This window comes from Aspergillus pseudotamarii, assembly GCF_009193445.1.
Source record: "Aspergillus pseudotamarii strain CBS 117625 unplaced genomic scaffold BDV38scaffold_25, whole genome shotgun sequence".
Classification (NCBI taxonomy): domain Eukaryota; kingdom Fungi; phylum Ascomycota; class Eurotiomycetes; order Eurotiales; family Aspergillaceae; genus Aspergillus; species Aspergillus pseudotamarii.
The window spans coordinates 56,482-71,403 of NW_022475039.1; the positions used below are offsets into that span (position 1 = coordinate 56,482).

A 14,922-nucleotide genomic window follows, 5' to 3' on the forward strand; every position below is an offset into this window, starting at 1 on the left:
AAAAAAAAAAAAAAAAGCAACGAGAGAGAAAATGGATGAGGACGAGGCAGAGAGATGAGAGGGGGGAGTTAGGAACCAAAGACAAAGATGAGGCGGCAATGCAGCCGAGAGCCAAATCACCTGCACTCACCGCCGGTCCAATGGATTCACGGGCGAATTTATTCAGTTGCTCTTGTTGGGGAACAATTCATTCTGTTTGACTTAGTAAGTACAAGACACGCCAGTCTGCGATTGCCACCTCGACCCCCTTCTTGTTCCCGATGGGGTGGAGATCTGATTTCTCCCGATTCTATTTGATCTTCGGTTTGTACGGGCAGAGGAGTAAGCATCCTACGATCTACCAGTCAAAAGTCCCAAAGTCGGTCGGATCATTTCCGTTTTATCTGATGGTTGTTCAATTTCTCTCATTTCCTTGTGAAGCTCTACACAGTAGGCAATACTATTCGACTAGTATCCGTCCCCCTTTTCCGCTGTGGCAAGATCCCATACCAGAACTAAAGGAATTAACTCGGGTGTCCGTTTTTCTTTGGAACCTTAGTTGTCCACCTAATCAACTGTCACGGGTCAGGAATGATCGACCTGTGGAACGCGCTCCATTGGTTCCACAACTCACTTCCCTTCTGATTCGCGATCCATTCTTTCCGCCTCAGGCACTTTGCCTCTGCAAGACAAATTAATGGCCTTAGTGCCTGTCCCGCCCCGGAGTCGCGGGATATGGAACTTTCTCACTCGTGGTAGGAACCAGTCTTCAAATCAGAAAAGTAAAAGTTTACTTTTCTTTTCATTACTTTCCCCCCACCCCCCTTTCCTCGGGTTCCCTGGCAGATTGATTCTGTCTTCGGAGCTTATCATCCGGTTCGCCTCCCTTCTAGAATATCTTACTTCTTCCGATATTACCGAGAAGACACATCTAGTGGGGTTGTGTGCCCGCCACTTCTGGAGCCCGAATGGAGTGTCTGATTCGAGAAGCAGGCAGTGTACCCGCAAGGGACTTCTCAACACACCTCGAGACATTGCATAGAGTTAGAGGATCAGGATCCGTCTCCGAGCGGGCTTCTGGCGTGATACTCGTCTAATCATCGCACGGTCCTGTGTCCGTAGCTTACCCCGCCAGCCACCGTAAAAAAAATGACTCTTTCCCTAGTTCTGAGCCTGGTCAGCTGACTTTGCAGGAGACTGGTCGGCCCGGGCAAATGAGGCTGCAACCATCATTGGGAAGACTACGGTGGCCTCCGCGTACACCTTGACTGCCTTGGCGTCCGCTTTGATCTTTCCCCAGCTGACAGCCTCGTCCGGACGAGCTCCAGCATCGCTTCCATCGAACTCCTGGGCCGTATTTACATAGACCGCATGCTCTGCCCCATTCCGCATGAGGCACGCGTTGGCAATATGGTGCTTTACCACTCCACCGCCGAGGATAATTATCCCTGCGCGGGCGGCCCGGACAGCCATCGTGTTAATGCGACGAACATCATCCACGATATCCACCCGCAGTCGTTGTGGAGAGGATCGGAAAGTGTGGAAATACAGCATGTCTCCCAGGGAGCCATCGGTTAGAGCGGGGCAAAAGATGGGGATGTTGTTGCGCGCAGCCCAGTAAAGCACGGAGTCCTCATGGTTGATCTCGCGGCCTAACCGTTCGATGATACGGCTGGGCGTCCAGTGGAGCTCATCTTCCTCATCACCGGTCTGCTGTGCCTTTTTTTTGGCAGCCTCTTGCTCCTCCAACATTTTATCCAAAATGGGAATCAACCAATCCTCAAAGGCACAGTAATTGCTATTCGGGACGAGTAGATTCCCAATGCGGTTTAATCCTTTCGCACGAAGCCCAGCGCCAGGAGCTGTAAAGGACCCCATATACGTAGGGGCCAAACACTTGATCAAATCCTCCTCTACTCCACCAGCCGTGGTGACAATTGCAGAAACGTGACGATGGCGAACGAGGTAGCGAATGGTGTCCCGGAGGCCCGATGAGATTAGATTTGAAGTGTATCCAAGAAAGATGGTCGTTTTCTCTCCCGATTCCGGATGACGATAGGCTCGCTATATAGGTATCTAATATCAGCAAGGATGCCAATAGCGGATCGCAGAAAAAAAAAATAAGTAGAGGGGTTTACCCTACCATATCGTTCATAATGCGTGTAGCCTCGGCGACTGCGGTACCTTGGAAGCCCATGTATTTCATATTATCCACCATCTCGGCGACGGTAATATCGCGACCTTGAAACTGCTCAAAGTCCACACCCTGAACCTGATGAGTCCCCTCAGGAACGGGCTCCGAAGCAACTAGGACGGCATTCGTAGCAGAGGTGGGAGGGGCAGCCTCCGCTGGATTAGAGGACATTGTCTTGAAAAAGAAAAGGGAAGAGATTGAAGAAAAGGAAATGAAAGCAAGTTAAGGCGATATAGCTCTTGGTTGGATTCTAAAACAAGTGAGTGTTTTATACAAGATCCGAACAGGATTAGGTTTTCTTTTCGTAGGTTTTTTGTGGCTTTTTCTGCTGTAACAATATGGTGGGGTGATTGGCCGGGCAGAAAAAACCACTTGAGGAATGCCTCAGGTGTGACAAGGGGATCGGGGTAGCCAGTCAACACTACTAACCGGGTTTGGTTAGTTTTCGGTCCGTCTGTGCAGCAGTGCTCCATTGAGTGCCTGGGGCATAAACATCATGAACTTAAAAGGTCAAATGGGCGACGAGGCCCTGTGGCCTCAGGCACAATATGAATCCAGGGTCACGGTCACTGTAAGGCCAGTAGTGGGCAGTTATTTTTGAGTTCCCCTAAAGAAGAATCCCTGACCAACTAAAATTAAACCCAACCCATACAGTCGGCGGCAGACGGCTCTCCACCCCATCTGCTAATCCATCCATCCGTTCATCCACCTCTGGCCCCGTTTCTTTTCTCCTCTCTTTTTCTTCATCATTGTCCACATTCTCCTCCTCCGAGCCATTTCTGTTAATATTGTCTTTCTTTTCATTCACTCTCTCAATCTTCAACAGTGGTGGTATAGCTTGTCCTCACTTTCAGACCGGTCCGTGATCTATCGTCGGCTATTATTCCCTGCTATTTTGGCCGAATTTTGATTATCCTGGTTAATTAGCTCCAACTTCCAACAGTTCTCTAGGCCTGTTGTCCGACTATACCCTCCTTGCAGCTATCGTACAGTTGGCTGCTTGACTCGCTGCATTTTGTCAAGAGGTGCGTACTGTTGTAGCGGGGATTTCTTTATTTTTACTTTTTTTTTGTTTTCTTTTTTCCCCCTTTGAATCTTTTTTCTTCTCCCCATTGATTTCTCGAATTTTGGGATCGAGATCATTCATATGCGCACGTAAAAAGGCACGCGGCAGCGATCATTCAATGGTGGACCACAGTACCACGGGCATTTTTACGCATCCAATCCAACGATTCCAATTTTCAGGCAAAAATTTGGATATTCACTCCGTCTCGTTCATCTCCCCTCTTTGTCTGCTGATCCACACGCCCTCACACGTCCTCCGTCACATTTGAAACAAGCCACGCCAAGTGGCTTCCGCTAAAGCAAGAACCAGTCAATCATCAATCAAATTTCGAGTTCCTCGACTGCTGGGTCTTACCTGGATTTGGTTAGATCGATTAGATAATACTTTTATTCTGGCCCGTGCTTCCACGCTTTTAAAGATCACGTGCTCTCCACACCCGTTGCCTCGCGCTCTAACCTGGGTCCCTCAGTCTCGAACCTGGATTCTTACTGTGTTTTTCGATTTTGTTTCTAATTTCTTCAGTTAACTAACCTGTAGCAGGCTATCTGCCGGGTTGATCGATAATACATTTTCTAGCATGACCTGGTGATGTCTTCACGATACCCCCCATTGTCTGGGTTTAATTCCCGCGACAGATCTCCGCAGCGCTTCGGTGACCGTCGACCTCCTGCCGGCCCTCGAGGCTCTGATGATGCGAATCTGCCCCCGCTGGGCCGAGAGCCACCCCGGGGTCCAAAGGCGTTAATCGATCCTCCTCGGGGAGCTCCCTTTGGTGGTCGAGGTCGAGGATATCCGGGCCGTGGGGATTTTCGGGATCGGGATCGGGATCTTCGAGATAGGGACAGAGACCGTGATCGTGATTTTCGAGATGTTCGTGATGGACCTCCTCCGTTCCGCCGCGATCTTGACCGCGACTGGGGTCGTCGCGACCGGGACTTTGACCCCAGAGATTCACGAATCGGCTTTGGTCGCGGTCGCTCTCGTTCCCCGCCTCCTCCTCGCGACTTTCGCGACATGAGAGAACCTATTGGGAGAGATCCGGATCTGGTGCGGATGCGACGCGGCTCCAGAGACAGCCTCCTTTCAGTATCATCGACTACTGCGGACATCCCTTCCTCAGGGCCCGGTCATCATCCTCGCGGTGGGCCTATGCGTGGTCGTGGGCGAGGGGATTGGGATGTTGGGCGTGGGCGCGGCCGCATCCCTTATCTGGACGACCGTGACTCCTTCCGACGTCGAAGTCGTTCACGAGATGGCCGATGGGACCGTGATCGAGAAAGGGATCGTATTATGGACCGAGATAGGGACCGCGACCGCGAACGTGATCGAGACCGCGACCGAGACCGAGATCGCGATCGCGACCGTGAGAGAGAGCGTATAATGGACCGCGACCGAGAGATTGATCGCCGTGACCGCGAAAGAGACAGGGAGCTGGATCGTCGTGAAAGATTTGAACGTCGCGATGAACTTGATCGACGTATGGAACGTGACGATCGAGACAGACCAGCCGATCTTTGGAAGAGAGATCCCCCCCCGAGTCGAAATGAAAATCGTATTCCCAGCATTTCAGCAGCACCGCCTGTTCCCCCGGCTCTACATACAAGCCCTGCAACATCCGATCGAGTTCCCGACCACCCTAACGTTGAACAGACCCGCAAACCGTCCATAGCCGAGCCTCGGCGTGACCCCGAACGATCTGAACGGCCTGAACCTACTGTACCTCGCCCAGAGCCCCCCAAAGAATTTCACACTCCTATCAAGCGGTCGCCGCCCCCTGCGGCTCCGCAGGTCCCGGCGTTTGGCTCTGTTACTGCACCTATCCCCGATTTGTCTGCAGAGAAGAGGCTATCCGATGCAGGTGCGGCGCTTCCATCAGCCCCAAAGGTAGAGAAAGAGCATCATGAACCTTTATTGCGCGGGCCTATACAGCCTCCAACGGGTCCTAAAGCTTCCCGAACTTCTCCCCAACAACCGCTGGAGCAAAGAATTCGACGTGATGAGACTCTTGATACTTCGAGTAAACATGAACCAGTGGCACGCACCTCCAAACCTCATTCCGTGGCACCTGCTAGTGCACAGAGGCAACCGGACCTTTCCCCACCCACTGCCCCTGCGGCTATGGCCAGCAAAGAGCCTCCAGCATCGCAAGTAGAGACGCCTTTGGCCAACAAGTCCGGGCCTATCGTCAGCTCCCCAGAGCTTTCGGCAAGAGGCCCACCTTCAGCCAATCGCGGACCATCGCCTGGTCCACACACATCGCCTCTTATGCATTCGTCAAGTATACCTACGGGCCCGCGTGCTCTTCAACAGCGACCATCCGTATCCCGTGGGCCACCTAAAAGTAACAAACAGTGGGTTCGCCCTGGCTACAGGGGCCCTCCTCCTGCGCCTAATTCCATTGTCACTCCAAAGCGTGATTCCATTGATGGAAAGGAGCGGGCGTTATCTATCAGCGAGGAACCTAAGCGAGAACAGCGCATGTCGATCGATGACAGCATGTCGGGCCCTGAAGCTGGAGAGATCGTCCCTGGGAAGGAGAAACAAGAATCCAAGCGAGAGCCATCGCCTGTATCGCCCGAACGCTCCAAGCCTTCCAGTGCTCGCGTCCCTAGTCCCGGCTTACTTCCTACGGAAGATGTCGGGCCTAAAGAGAAAACCACTGGAGACAAAACCAATGTTGTCATCCCAGACTTTAGTCGGACCAGCGATGAAGACGAAGATGAAAATGTTGTTTTTACGCAAGAGTACCTGGAGGAGCGAAAGCGAACTTTTGAGAAGGACATGCGAGCGTTGCGCGCGGAATTGCCCCCTCCGCCACTACAAGATCCGAATATTGTTGCACTGCTCCTGCGCATTCAATTGTTGGGAACGATTGCCAATGATGTGGCTCCAGAGAGGGCCCCAACTCTACCACCGCCAGCTAATAAAATTGAAGCCGAAGATCAACAGGAAGTAATTATTCCTCCCGAGGTCAAGCTGGATAAGGATGCCGAAGACCAGGAATCATCAGCTAAGCTGGTCCTGGATTCACTCCCTGCAGCTGATTCTATCACCGTCGAGAGCCTGCCATTCCTGAATTCCGGCCCCCCAACTCCTCTTTCCGATCTTGACATTTATCAAGAAAATGCCAAAGCTCATCAGTCAATTAAGGAAGTCTTTCGTGGAGAGATGATGAAACGCCGGAAAGAGATTGCCAGGAAGAACCTTAGTTTACAACATGATTACGTAGATTTGTACAAGGAATGGCGACTCCGAGTGCATGATCTGGATCGCGCGAAAGAGAAGAATTCACTGACGCCAGGCCCCGTGTCCCCCCCAGGCACTGCAATAGCAACACCTACCACCGCTGAAGGAAGGAGATACAAGGGAAACAGTGAGCTTGATTTCCAGAATGCCCTCCGAGCTTCAGAAATCTCCGCCCAGGAGGAACTTGAACGGCGACGTGGGAACAAGGCTACTGCCCAACCAGATCTTTCTCGTGAGGCTGTGATTCCAGATATGCTCGAGCTGGACGAAGCAAGGGCACGCGTGTATAAGGATACGAATAACATAATCGATCCTGATAAGGCTATGGATGTCTTCGGATTTATTCCACCACCTAACGACTTCTCTCCTGAGGAACATGAGATCTTTACTGATGCGTTCATGGCTCATCCGAAGAAATGGGGTAAGATTGCCGAGTCTTTGCCTGGGCGAGATTTCCGGCAATGTATCATCCATTATTATCTCACCAAAGAAGAGATCAAGTATAAGGCCAAGCTCAACAAGCGCTGGAGTCGACGTGGTCGTGCCAGAAGGTCTGCCCGACCAAAGTCCAACGCTCTGATGGCTGATCTGGGGGTTGTTAAGCCGGATTATGAAGGCGAGGAGGAGCCTGCTCCCGTTACAGATACTGGCCGACCACGGCGTGCTGCAGCGCCCACCTTTGGCGACTCTTCTGCTGATACGGAGCATACCAGCAATGGTCGTCGGGGAGCCAAGGATGGCGATCAACCAGAGAAACCCGCTAGCCGACGAGGCCGTACCGGTGCAGGTTCTCGTGGAGGTCGACGGGGCAAAGTAGCTCAGCAGCAGCAGCAGCAGCAGCAGCAGCAGCAGCAACAGCAACAGCAACAACAACAACAATTACAATTACAACTACAACAACAACAGCTACAACAGCTACAACAGCAGCAGCTACAACCACAGCCACAGCAATTGCAACAACCCATCCAGGCAGAGCAGCCGATCCAGAATGTGACAATGGCGCCAATCGCGCCTTCTGCTGGGGCTATCCCCAAATTGGAGGTGCCCGAACCATCCATGGATGGTGCGAACGAAGCGGCGATGGTGCGGGCCAGAGAACCGTCCGAGAAACCGGTGGCAGAGATGCCCCCACGGGCGAGGTCCGGGCGTGGCCGTCAGAAAGAAGGGGTGCTGGTTTTTGAGTCGGCGGAACAGGAGACTCCGACATCTACCAGGCAGTCAGAGGTAGGATATGGGTCACTGCAACCTACTAGCTACTGGTCTGTACCAGAGCAGCGCGACTTTCCTCAACTGCTGGCACATTTTGGTCGTGATTTCGAAGGCATCTCGAACTTTATGAAGACGAAGACAACTGTGATGGTATGCCCCTTTCCCTTTTTGATGTCAGCTCTATTCATGTGGCTAATACTGTAAAGGTTAAAAATTACTTCCAGCGCCGCATAGACTCCGGCCAGAAAGACTTTGAAGACATCGTTGCAGATGCAGAGCACAAAAAGGCTCGGGGAGAACGTACGGGTCCTTTGCCTGCTGCCCCCAACATTGCCTCGAGACGACGCTACGAAGCAACACCTTCATCCATCATCATGCCTCGCCCCCTTGCCCCCCATACCGAAGCTGCAGCGCCTGAGCCAGATGAGACGCGAGTTGTGTCGAAGAGCAAGCATGCGGCGCCATCTCCGCAGACAGTACCCCTCCATGCTCGACCTCCGCCGGAAAAAGAGCGTAATGTTTCAAGGTATCCACCACTCGCACAAGCCAGTACCCCTATGGCTCCTGCGCCTGCTTTTAGCGATGAATTTTCCAGGGCTCGTGCTCATCAAGCGAGCTTGCCACCACGTGCCCCAGGCCCACGCCTTGGATATTTCCCGGAAGAGAGACGTGAGATTCCGACTACTGTACTGTCTCATACGACTACTCGTCCTCAGGAAACATCGATTTCGGCTCGCCAAACGCCTGTACCAGCACCTGAGATGGCACGTATGGAGCCTCCCCATTCCCAAGGATACCGGACATCGGGTGTTGATGTACATGGATCACCTCTTCTCCAAACACAGGGCACACTGCCACCGACGCAGCAGTCCTACATACAGCATCAGCCCCAGCCTTCGCTTATGCGCACAGGATCCCATTCCCGCCAACCCAGTCTCACAAAGCCTCCCAGCTCCCCAGCACAACCACTGCAGAAGCAGGAGCAAGATATTTCTCCCATCCGACACGACCATATCAGTCAAAGGCCATATTATCCGCTACCTGGCCAGCATGTGGGCTTGTCACAACCACCGCCAGTTTTATCGCCACCTAAAGAGACCCTCCAGCCTGCGCCAATTGCGCCTGAACCCGAGGCTCCTCGGCAAGTGCCAGCTAAGCGGTCAAATATCCTAAGCATCCTGAATGATGAGCCCGAAGAGCCTCAACCACGTAAACGGTTCGCAAGTGACCAAGCCTCGAACCATACAGGCACTGCGGCCTCTCCGTCACGGCCAGTCTACACAGGGTCACATTCGTACTCCCAAGCAGCTGCTGCGCCCCGCCAAGAGGAGACACACTCCGCGATGCCGACACAGAAAACCCCTGTCTATGTTCAGCAGACCCAGTACCTACCGCCATCCCGAGGTTACGTCGACTATCAATCTTACACACCCGTCCCAGGAAGCTCAGGCGCTCCCGCTAGTAACGATTGGATGGCACGTTTTGATCCTCGAGGCCAACAGCAGCAGCAGCAACAACAGCCGCCTCCACCTCACCAGCAGAGCAGTCGAACAAGTGGAACACTGGCACCGCAACCTCCATATTCACCTTACACTTCGAGCCAATCATTGTCAGGCCCAGGGCCCTCTTTGTCAAACCTCAGTGCCCCATCACCCGTTCCGACCCCCTCACCGGCTCCCTCTCAGCGCGCTTCTTATCACACAACTGTCTATGCACCGTCGCCAGCGGCACATGCACAGGCTGCAGCTGTTGGCTCGCGTGACTTAGGTGCACAGAGCCAAATGTTCCGCCCTACAATTGGGTCTCCCACGCCGCGTACCAACACCATCGCCTATGGTTCCCGCCAGGGCCCTCCCACTCCTATCCAATCTCCTGCCAATCTGCTCGGGATGTCGCGCCCTCCAGCAAGCGCGGCATACGCTACACCAACACCAGCAACACCGGCGCCGACGCATGTCTCTGCACAGCAACATCATAGCGGCCATCAGACCTACCAGCAACACGTGCAAACAATGGTTAGTGGAGCACACCAACAGCCACCGCATAGATCTGCGCTCGGTCTCGCTGGTGCACATTACGGTCATAACACACCACCTCCACAAGCTCAGGCGTCTCGGGCAGCAGGTCTACCTGGGCCACCGCATCAAGCAATGTCCATGGGTCGTTCTTATACACCCCCGGCGATCCTCCATCCAAACCCAGCAGGCGGACTGAGCTATGCTCCTGGTGGGCCTCAAGCAGTTGGTGCCGTCCATCCCCTCCAAGCCAGAGGTCATGTATCTGGGACCTTGGGTGAGGTTGTCCCTGGCCCTCACGGGGCGCCAGGACACCATCGGGTTTACAGTCAAGGGTCAAATGCCGGGCCGCTCCCAGGGTCACTTACGCCACAGCACCCTTCTCGATAGAGTCGCCATATACTCTAATCTCCTTTTGCTTTGTTTTTTTTGACTTGGCATATGTATTTACCATATGGGCAGCGGCAGCCAGGGTTGTCGATGTACTCTACTCCTATTTCTAACCTTCCCCTTCTTTGACTTCTCTCACACTCGTTAATATTTGTTCTTGCCGCGCGGGAGGAAAGCATGTCTATGATTCATGTATGTATAGTAGACGATCCAATTGATGAAACATATTAAACCCACAATTGCCCATTCAGCAGGTAAACTGCTCAGTCAATGTAGCGCAATCTAATAAAACCCCTCAATTGCCCCGCCACATACTACCCAAGGGCAGCGTTGACCAGCTGATAAGCATACCGAGACCATAGAAAAAGTGGGGGAATGCCCCCAACCTGAAACAATCTGAAACAACCCTAGATGTCCATTCGATCAGACTAATCAATTGCAAACGACAGCACTGACGCAACCAATGAGGCGTTCATTTACTCGATATTATTCTAATACAAGACAATATTGTTCTGACACACATTGATAGAAAATAGGAAAAAAAAAAGATATCAATGTAACCCCCCGCTCAAAACCCAACTGCGTATACATATAAATACAACCCGATGCCGCAATCCCTGCCTTAACCCCCCATCAAATATCTATACGTCAATATTCAGACATCAATATCTTAGAATCCAAAGAACTTAGTATACAAATCAACTGAAATACCACAGAAAAAAAAAAGATATGAATCCTCAAATACACTCGAAAGAACAACAACATATCACACCAACCCCCCAACCAAACAAAACCCCAAACTCACCTTGGGAACCAGAACCAGAAACCCACAAAACAACCCTCGAAGCCGCAAAACTCCACCAACGACGTCTGGAACACGCTGTCTTGTTATCTGCCCTCCGGTCACGCGTACCATACAGTTCTATTCCGGGGATATTGGCTTCTGTTTCTGTCTCTGGGCGTGGGGAGTATGAATACAAAGTCAACTATAAACAACATTATAACTATACCTATACCCATCACTCCCACTATAATTATAATTATAACTATAGTTATGGGTCTGGTTACGGAAGCATGTATGTTGTTCCTGGGGGTATGCTCATTGGGGGTACGAGGTATGTTCAGCCTAGAGTACTGGATGATAGCTTTTTGAGACGGGCGTATAAGAGGAGGGATTTGGTTCGAAAGAGGAAGATTTCTTCTGGTGGAAGAAGTGCTGGGAGGGGAAGTGTGGGATCTGAGGCTAGTTCAACTTCAGTGTTGGGGGTTAACTTTGAGTGGTGATGGGTATGGGTATGGGTTTGTTGAGTTGTTACTTGCGGTGGGTGGGTTTGGGATGAATGATGTTACGAGTGAGTGGTGTATTGTTTTTATGTCCTGGGTGTTTCTACGAGTTGGGTTAGATTTGATGAGTCATGATGAAAAGAAGAATGAATCAAAATTATTCATGCCTGTACTGGATCTATTGATTTAATAAAACTAACTGGGAGTCTCTGTTGCAATGTGTTTGTCAGGGGAATGTATGAGGAGCTCGGATTCAAGCATTGTTGGTAAGTACCTGGTTGGGTGGGTTTGCAGGTAATAGTAGCATAAACTAATGGGGTCGAGATCTCGTATTAGGTGGATCGAGGGGGTGTTCGTGCATGGAATTAATGATGCATGGCCTGTTTATTGGCTTATTGCATACTAACCACTATTTGCGGGCGATGTGGAGGAGCTACTTCGTTAAGAAAATATACACAGATATCTATCTCTCTTTATGGTTGAGTACTGGTACTTCGAGTGAACTTGTCAAATGTTGTCTGCGTATTCGAAGTAATGAAAGCAAGGGTTATTATTACGATGGTGTTTTGGGCTTCTTTAAATGTGAACTTTGTCATAGATAGGGTATCAAGCTTTGGATCTCATACAGATCAAGTGTAATTTGAATGAATAGGATGAGTAGTCTATATTTGTTACCTAGTTATTGATATGCTGAGATACATGGGTTTATTGACCCTAATTTGTATGATTGTGCTGGACACCTTAGTTGAAGAGAGTTGGTAAAAAGGTCTTAAACCCGCAGTGTGGGCGACACTTCTAGCCAGAAACTTTAATAGCTTCACCAAAAAGGCCAGGGGTAAATTGTTTCTTCGCTTCTTGGTAGGCAATTACACATCAGATGCCAAGTATGAACTGAAAGTGGAGATCTTGGAGTTGGTAAATAGGGTTATTTTGAAGAAAACCTAATATGGAGGGGAAAAAAAAAAAAAAAAGAAAAATCAAAACCCCCAGGAAATAAAACCAAGAATAAGACATATAAAACGATAAACTATACACGAACAATCATCGAAGACAGGGAGCCTAGAAGGATGTCGAAGGTGAAGAGCTCAACGATGTGGGATGCATGAGCATTAAATGACGGGCATACTACAGAGTACTTCGGTGTTAGCTTTAGGTTCGTGCTCTAGAGCACATCTCCCGCGTCGATCTCTGGTTGCGATCTACAAGAGTTTCATTAGAAGTTAAAGGAACCAAGAAAATGTTTTAGACCGGATAACCGAATCCGTCCATGATTCTCTATTGTAATAAATTCCAATCCTAACCAGGGATAGCAAGCGATCTCGGCCGAAAGCGTTCTCACAACAGTACCTTACCCAAGAGAATTATCGACAATAAATGTGTATACTGTGGTAGAGTACTCCGCAAGGATAGAAAGAAAAACCTAACGGTGGCTAAGGTATCTAGTCGTTCCTCATTCTCCCCATTCAACAGCCGGTAAAGAACGGCATGCAGGGGCATTTGTTCAAGTACTGCGCCCTCACCGAAGTATGTGGCTGATCGGCAGTAGCGCCTACAGTTGGAACAATCTAGGTAACAGAAGATTTGTTCACTATTTTACCCTCCCTTGAGTTGGCTGTGTCTTTGCTGTGGCTTGGTGGAATGAGATACCCGGAATTCTAGAGATGGAAATAACCCTTAGGGGAAGATAGGATATAGACTAACGACTGTAGGTTAATTGAATCTCGGCATTCCAGTAAAATGGCCAGACAAAAGGTCGGCACGCAATATGTTCTATCAATGGTGTAGACATCTGTTGTGCTCAAAAGCCGACCTTATGAATGGTCACGACGAGGTTACTTCAGATAACCCGGTGTTGCCGGGAAATGCAACATTCCAACCAGGGCGCCATACTTCCGAAGCAACAGACAGTCACATCAAAGTAGCATATCCTCATGCTATGAATGCTTCAAATGAGGGTCTTTCCATAGAATTCTATCACGTTGCACATGGTCTTCTGCTCTAGCCTCGGGACGATTAGTGGCCCAGCGAAGAACATGCTGATAGACATAGGTGAATATGTAGTTACCATTGGGTAATACCATAAATGATGGAAACCCTTACTGACTGATTTAAGCGATTTGCTCACAAACGTCGTGACTAACCCTTCAGAGTATTCGATTAGCTCGGACAAGCGAAATGACTGCCTGGTCAGATGAATGATGAATGGGTCATTATCCACTAAAGATTTTCTACCAGTATCAGTTTTATGAGTAGCATGCTCCGAGCGCACCAAGGAACATTGGTGCATTGATTGGCATCAGGCAACACTCGGTGACTGGTCTCTTTCGCTTGACAGCTGATGTACTGACTCGGAACACTACCTCATTCTATGTCCTCTACCGACGCCCCTGCCACCTCCAAATGCACTTCTATACTAGCTTGTTCGTGACCTGCCATTCAAGCCACAGTATGGCGGAAAGTATAGTCTCTTCCCCGAAAGACCTGATCTGGGTCGGGTGGGGATGTACCGGCCTGTGGGTCTGTTGTGTCTCTTATTCGGACCTCACACGGCTTGAGTCCCCTTGACTGATTGGGCCCCTTGTGGAGCCGGCTATCACGACTTGTCATGACTTGCCTCTATGATACACCTTTTGCACTGCGCTGTGCCGACAGGCAGTGTTCAACCTACATAGCTGCGACTGTGTAAGGTACACAATATCACTCCCAAAAATATCATCAACAGTCTACATGTCTACTTGTAGCATAGACTGAATACTGTACACGACTACCGCAACCGGAAAAACAGTTGCACGGAACTCATCTTGCCGGTCCGAGTAACTTCGGCTCGGCGATGGGTCCAGTTGCATAGGTTTTCTCGGCACTGTCCCCTCGTTTTGGAGTCTCCAGACGGAGTAAAGGGGTCCCCCTAGTACCCGAAGTGTATGACGAGTCGCATGGGACCGATACAATCTTCGGATCGGATCAGTCTTGGCGAATATATTTGGGCTTGGGAAAACGGTAATAAGAAAATAAATAAACAGGCTCAGGACAAGAAAAGCTTGTGATTAGACCCAAGAGTCTACTAGAGAAAGTAAGGGGTTGGCGCTGTAAACAAAGATCTAAGCAAGTTCAACTATGAGTTGTTTATGCCGTTCATACTTTGACCTTCCGTAGTGTACGATATTGTTATCTTTTCATGGAGAAATCGGTTAAACGTGTTGCATTGAACGGCCAGGTGATGTCATGGTAGCATTCATCGAATATCTGTCTGCCTGAGCATGTCGGAACGCCCGGTGAGAGAGACCTTTAGCTTATGTGAGAAGAATAAAATCGAGGATGCAAACAGGCTTTGCCCTCGTGCTTGCGTCATAACCTGAGGCGGTCTGTTCGGTAGGCCAATTAGCAGTCGTGACTCAGTCCTCCTTAATCGCTCGGATTTCTACTCTAGGAAATTCCGTTAAGCGCTGAGCCGCCATCTGGCGCCAGAGCGAATCAATGCGCGTGTGTATGGACGGTCATTTCCGGACATGATGTTATCCCATGGTGGCAAATGCCGGTCT

The 14,922-nt window shown here is 50.4% G+C and overlaps 1 protein-coding gene across 1 annotated transcript; it reads right to left on the reverse strand.

Moving 5' to 3' along the window:
• Positions 1-908: 908 nt before the first annotated feature.
• On the reverse strand, positions 909-2,749 carry BDV38DRAFT_83092 (deoxyhypusine synthase). The gene is made up of 2 exons (XM_032064003.1): positions 2,123-2,749; positions 909-2,043 (listed from the first exon to the last, which is right to left on the reverse strand). Exons 1-2 carry the CDS (start codon positions 2,342-2,344, stop codon positions 1,141-1,143), a joined length of 1,125 nt encoding a protein of 374 aa, XP_031913769.1. The 5' UTR covers positions 2,345-2,749; the 3' UTR covers positions 909-1,140.
• Positions 2,750-14,922: the final 12,173 nt, after the last annotated feature.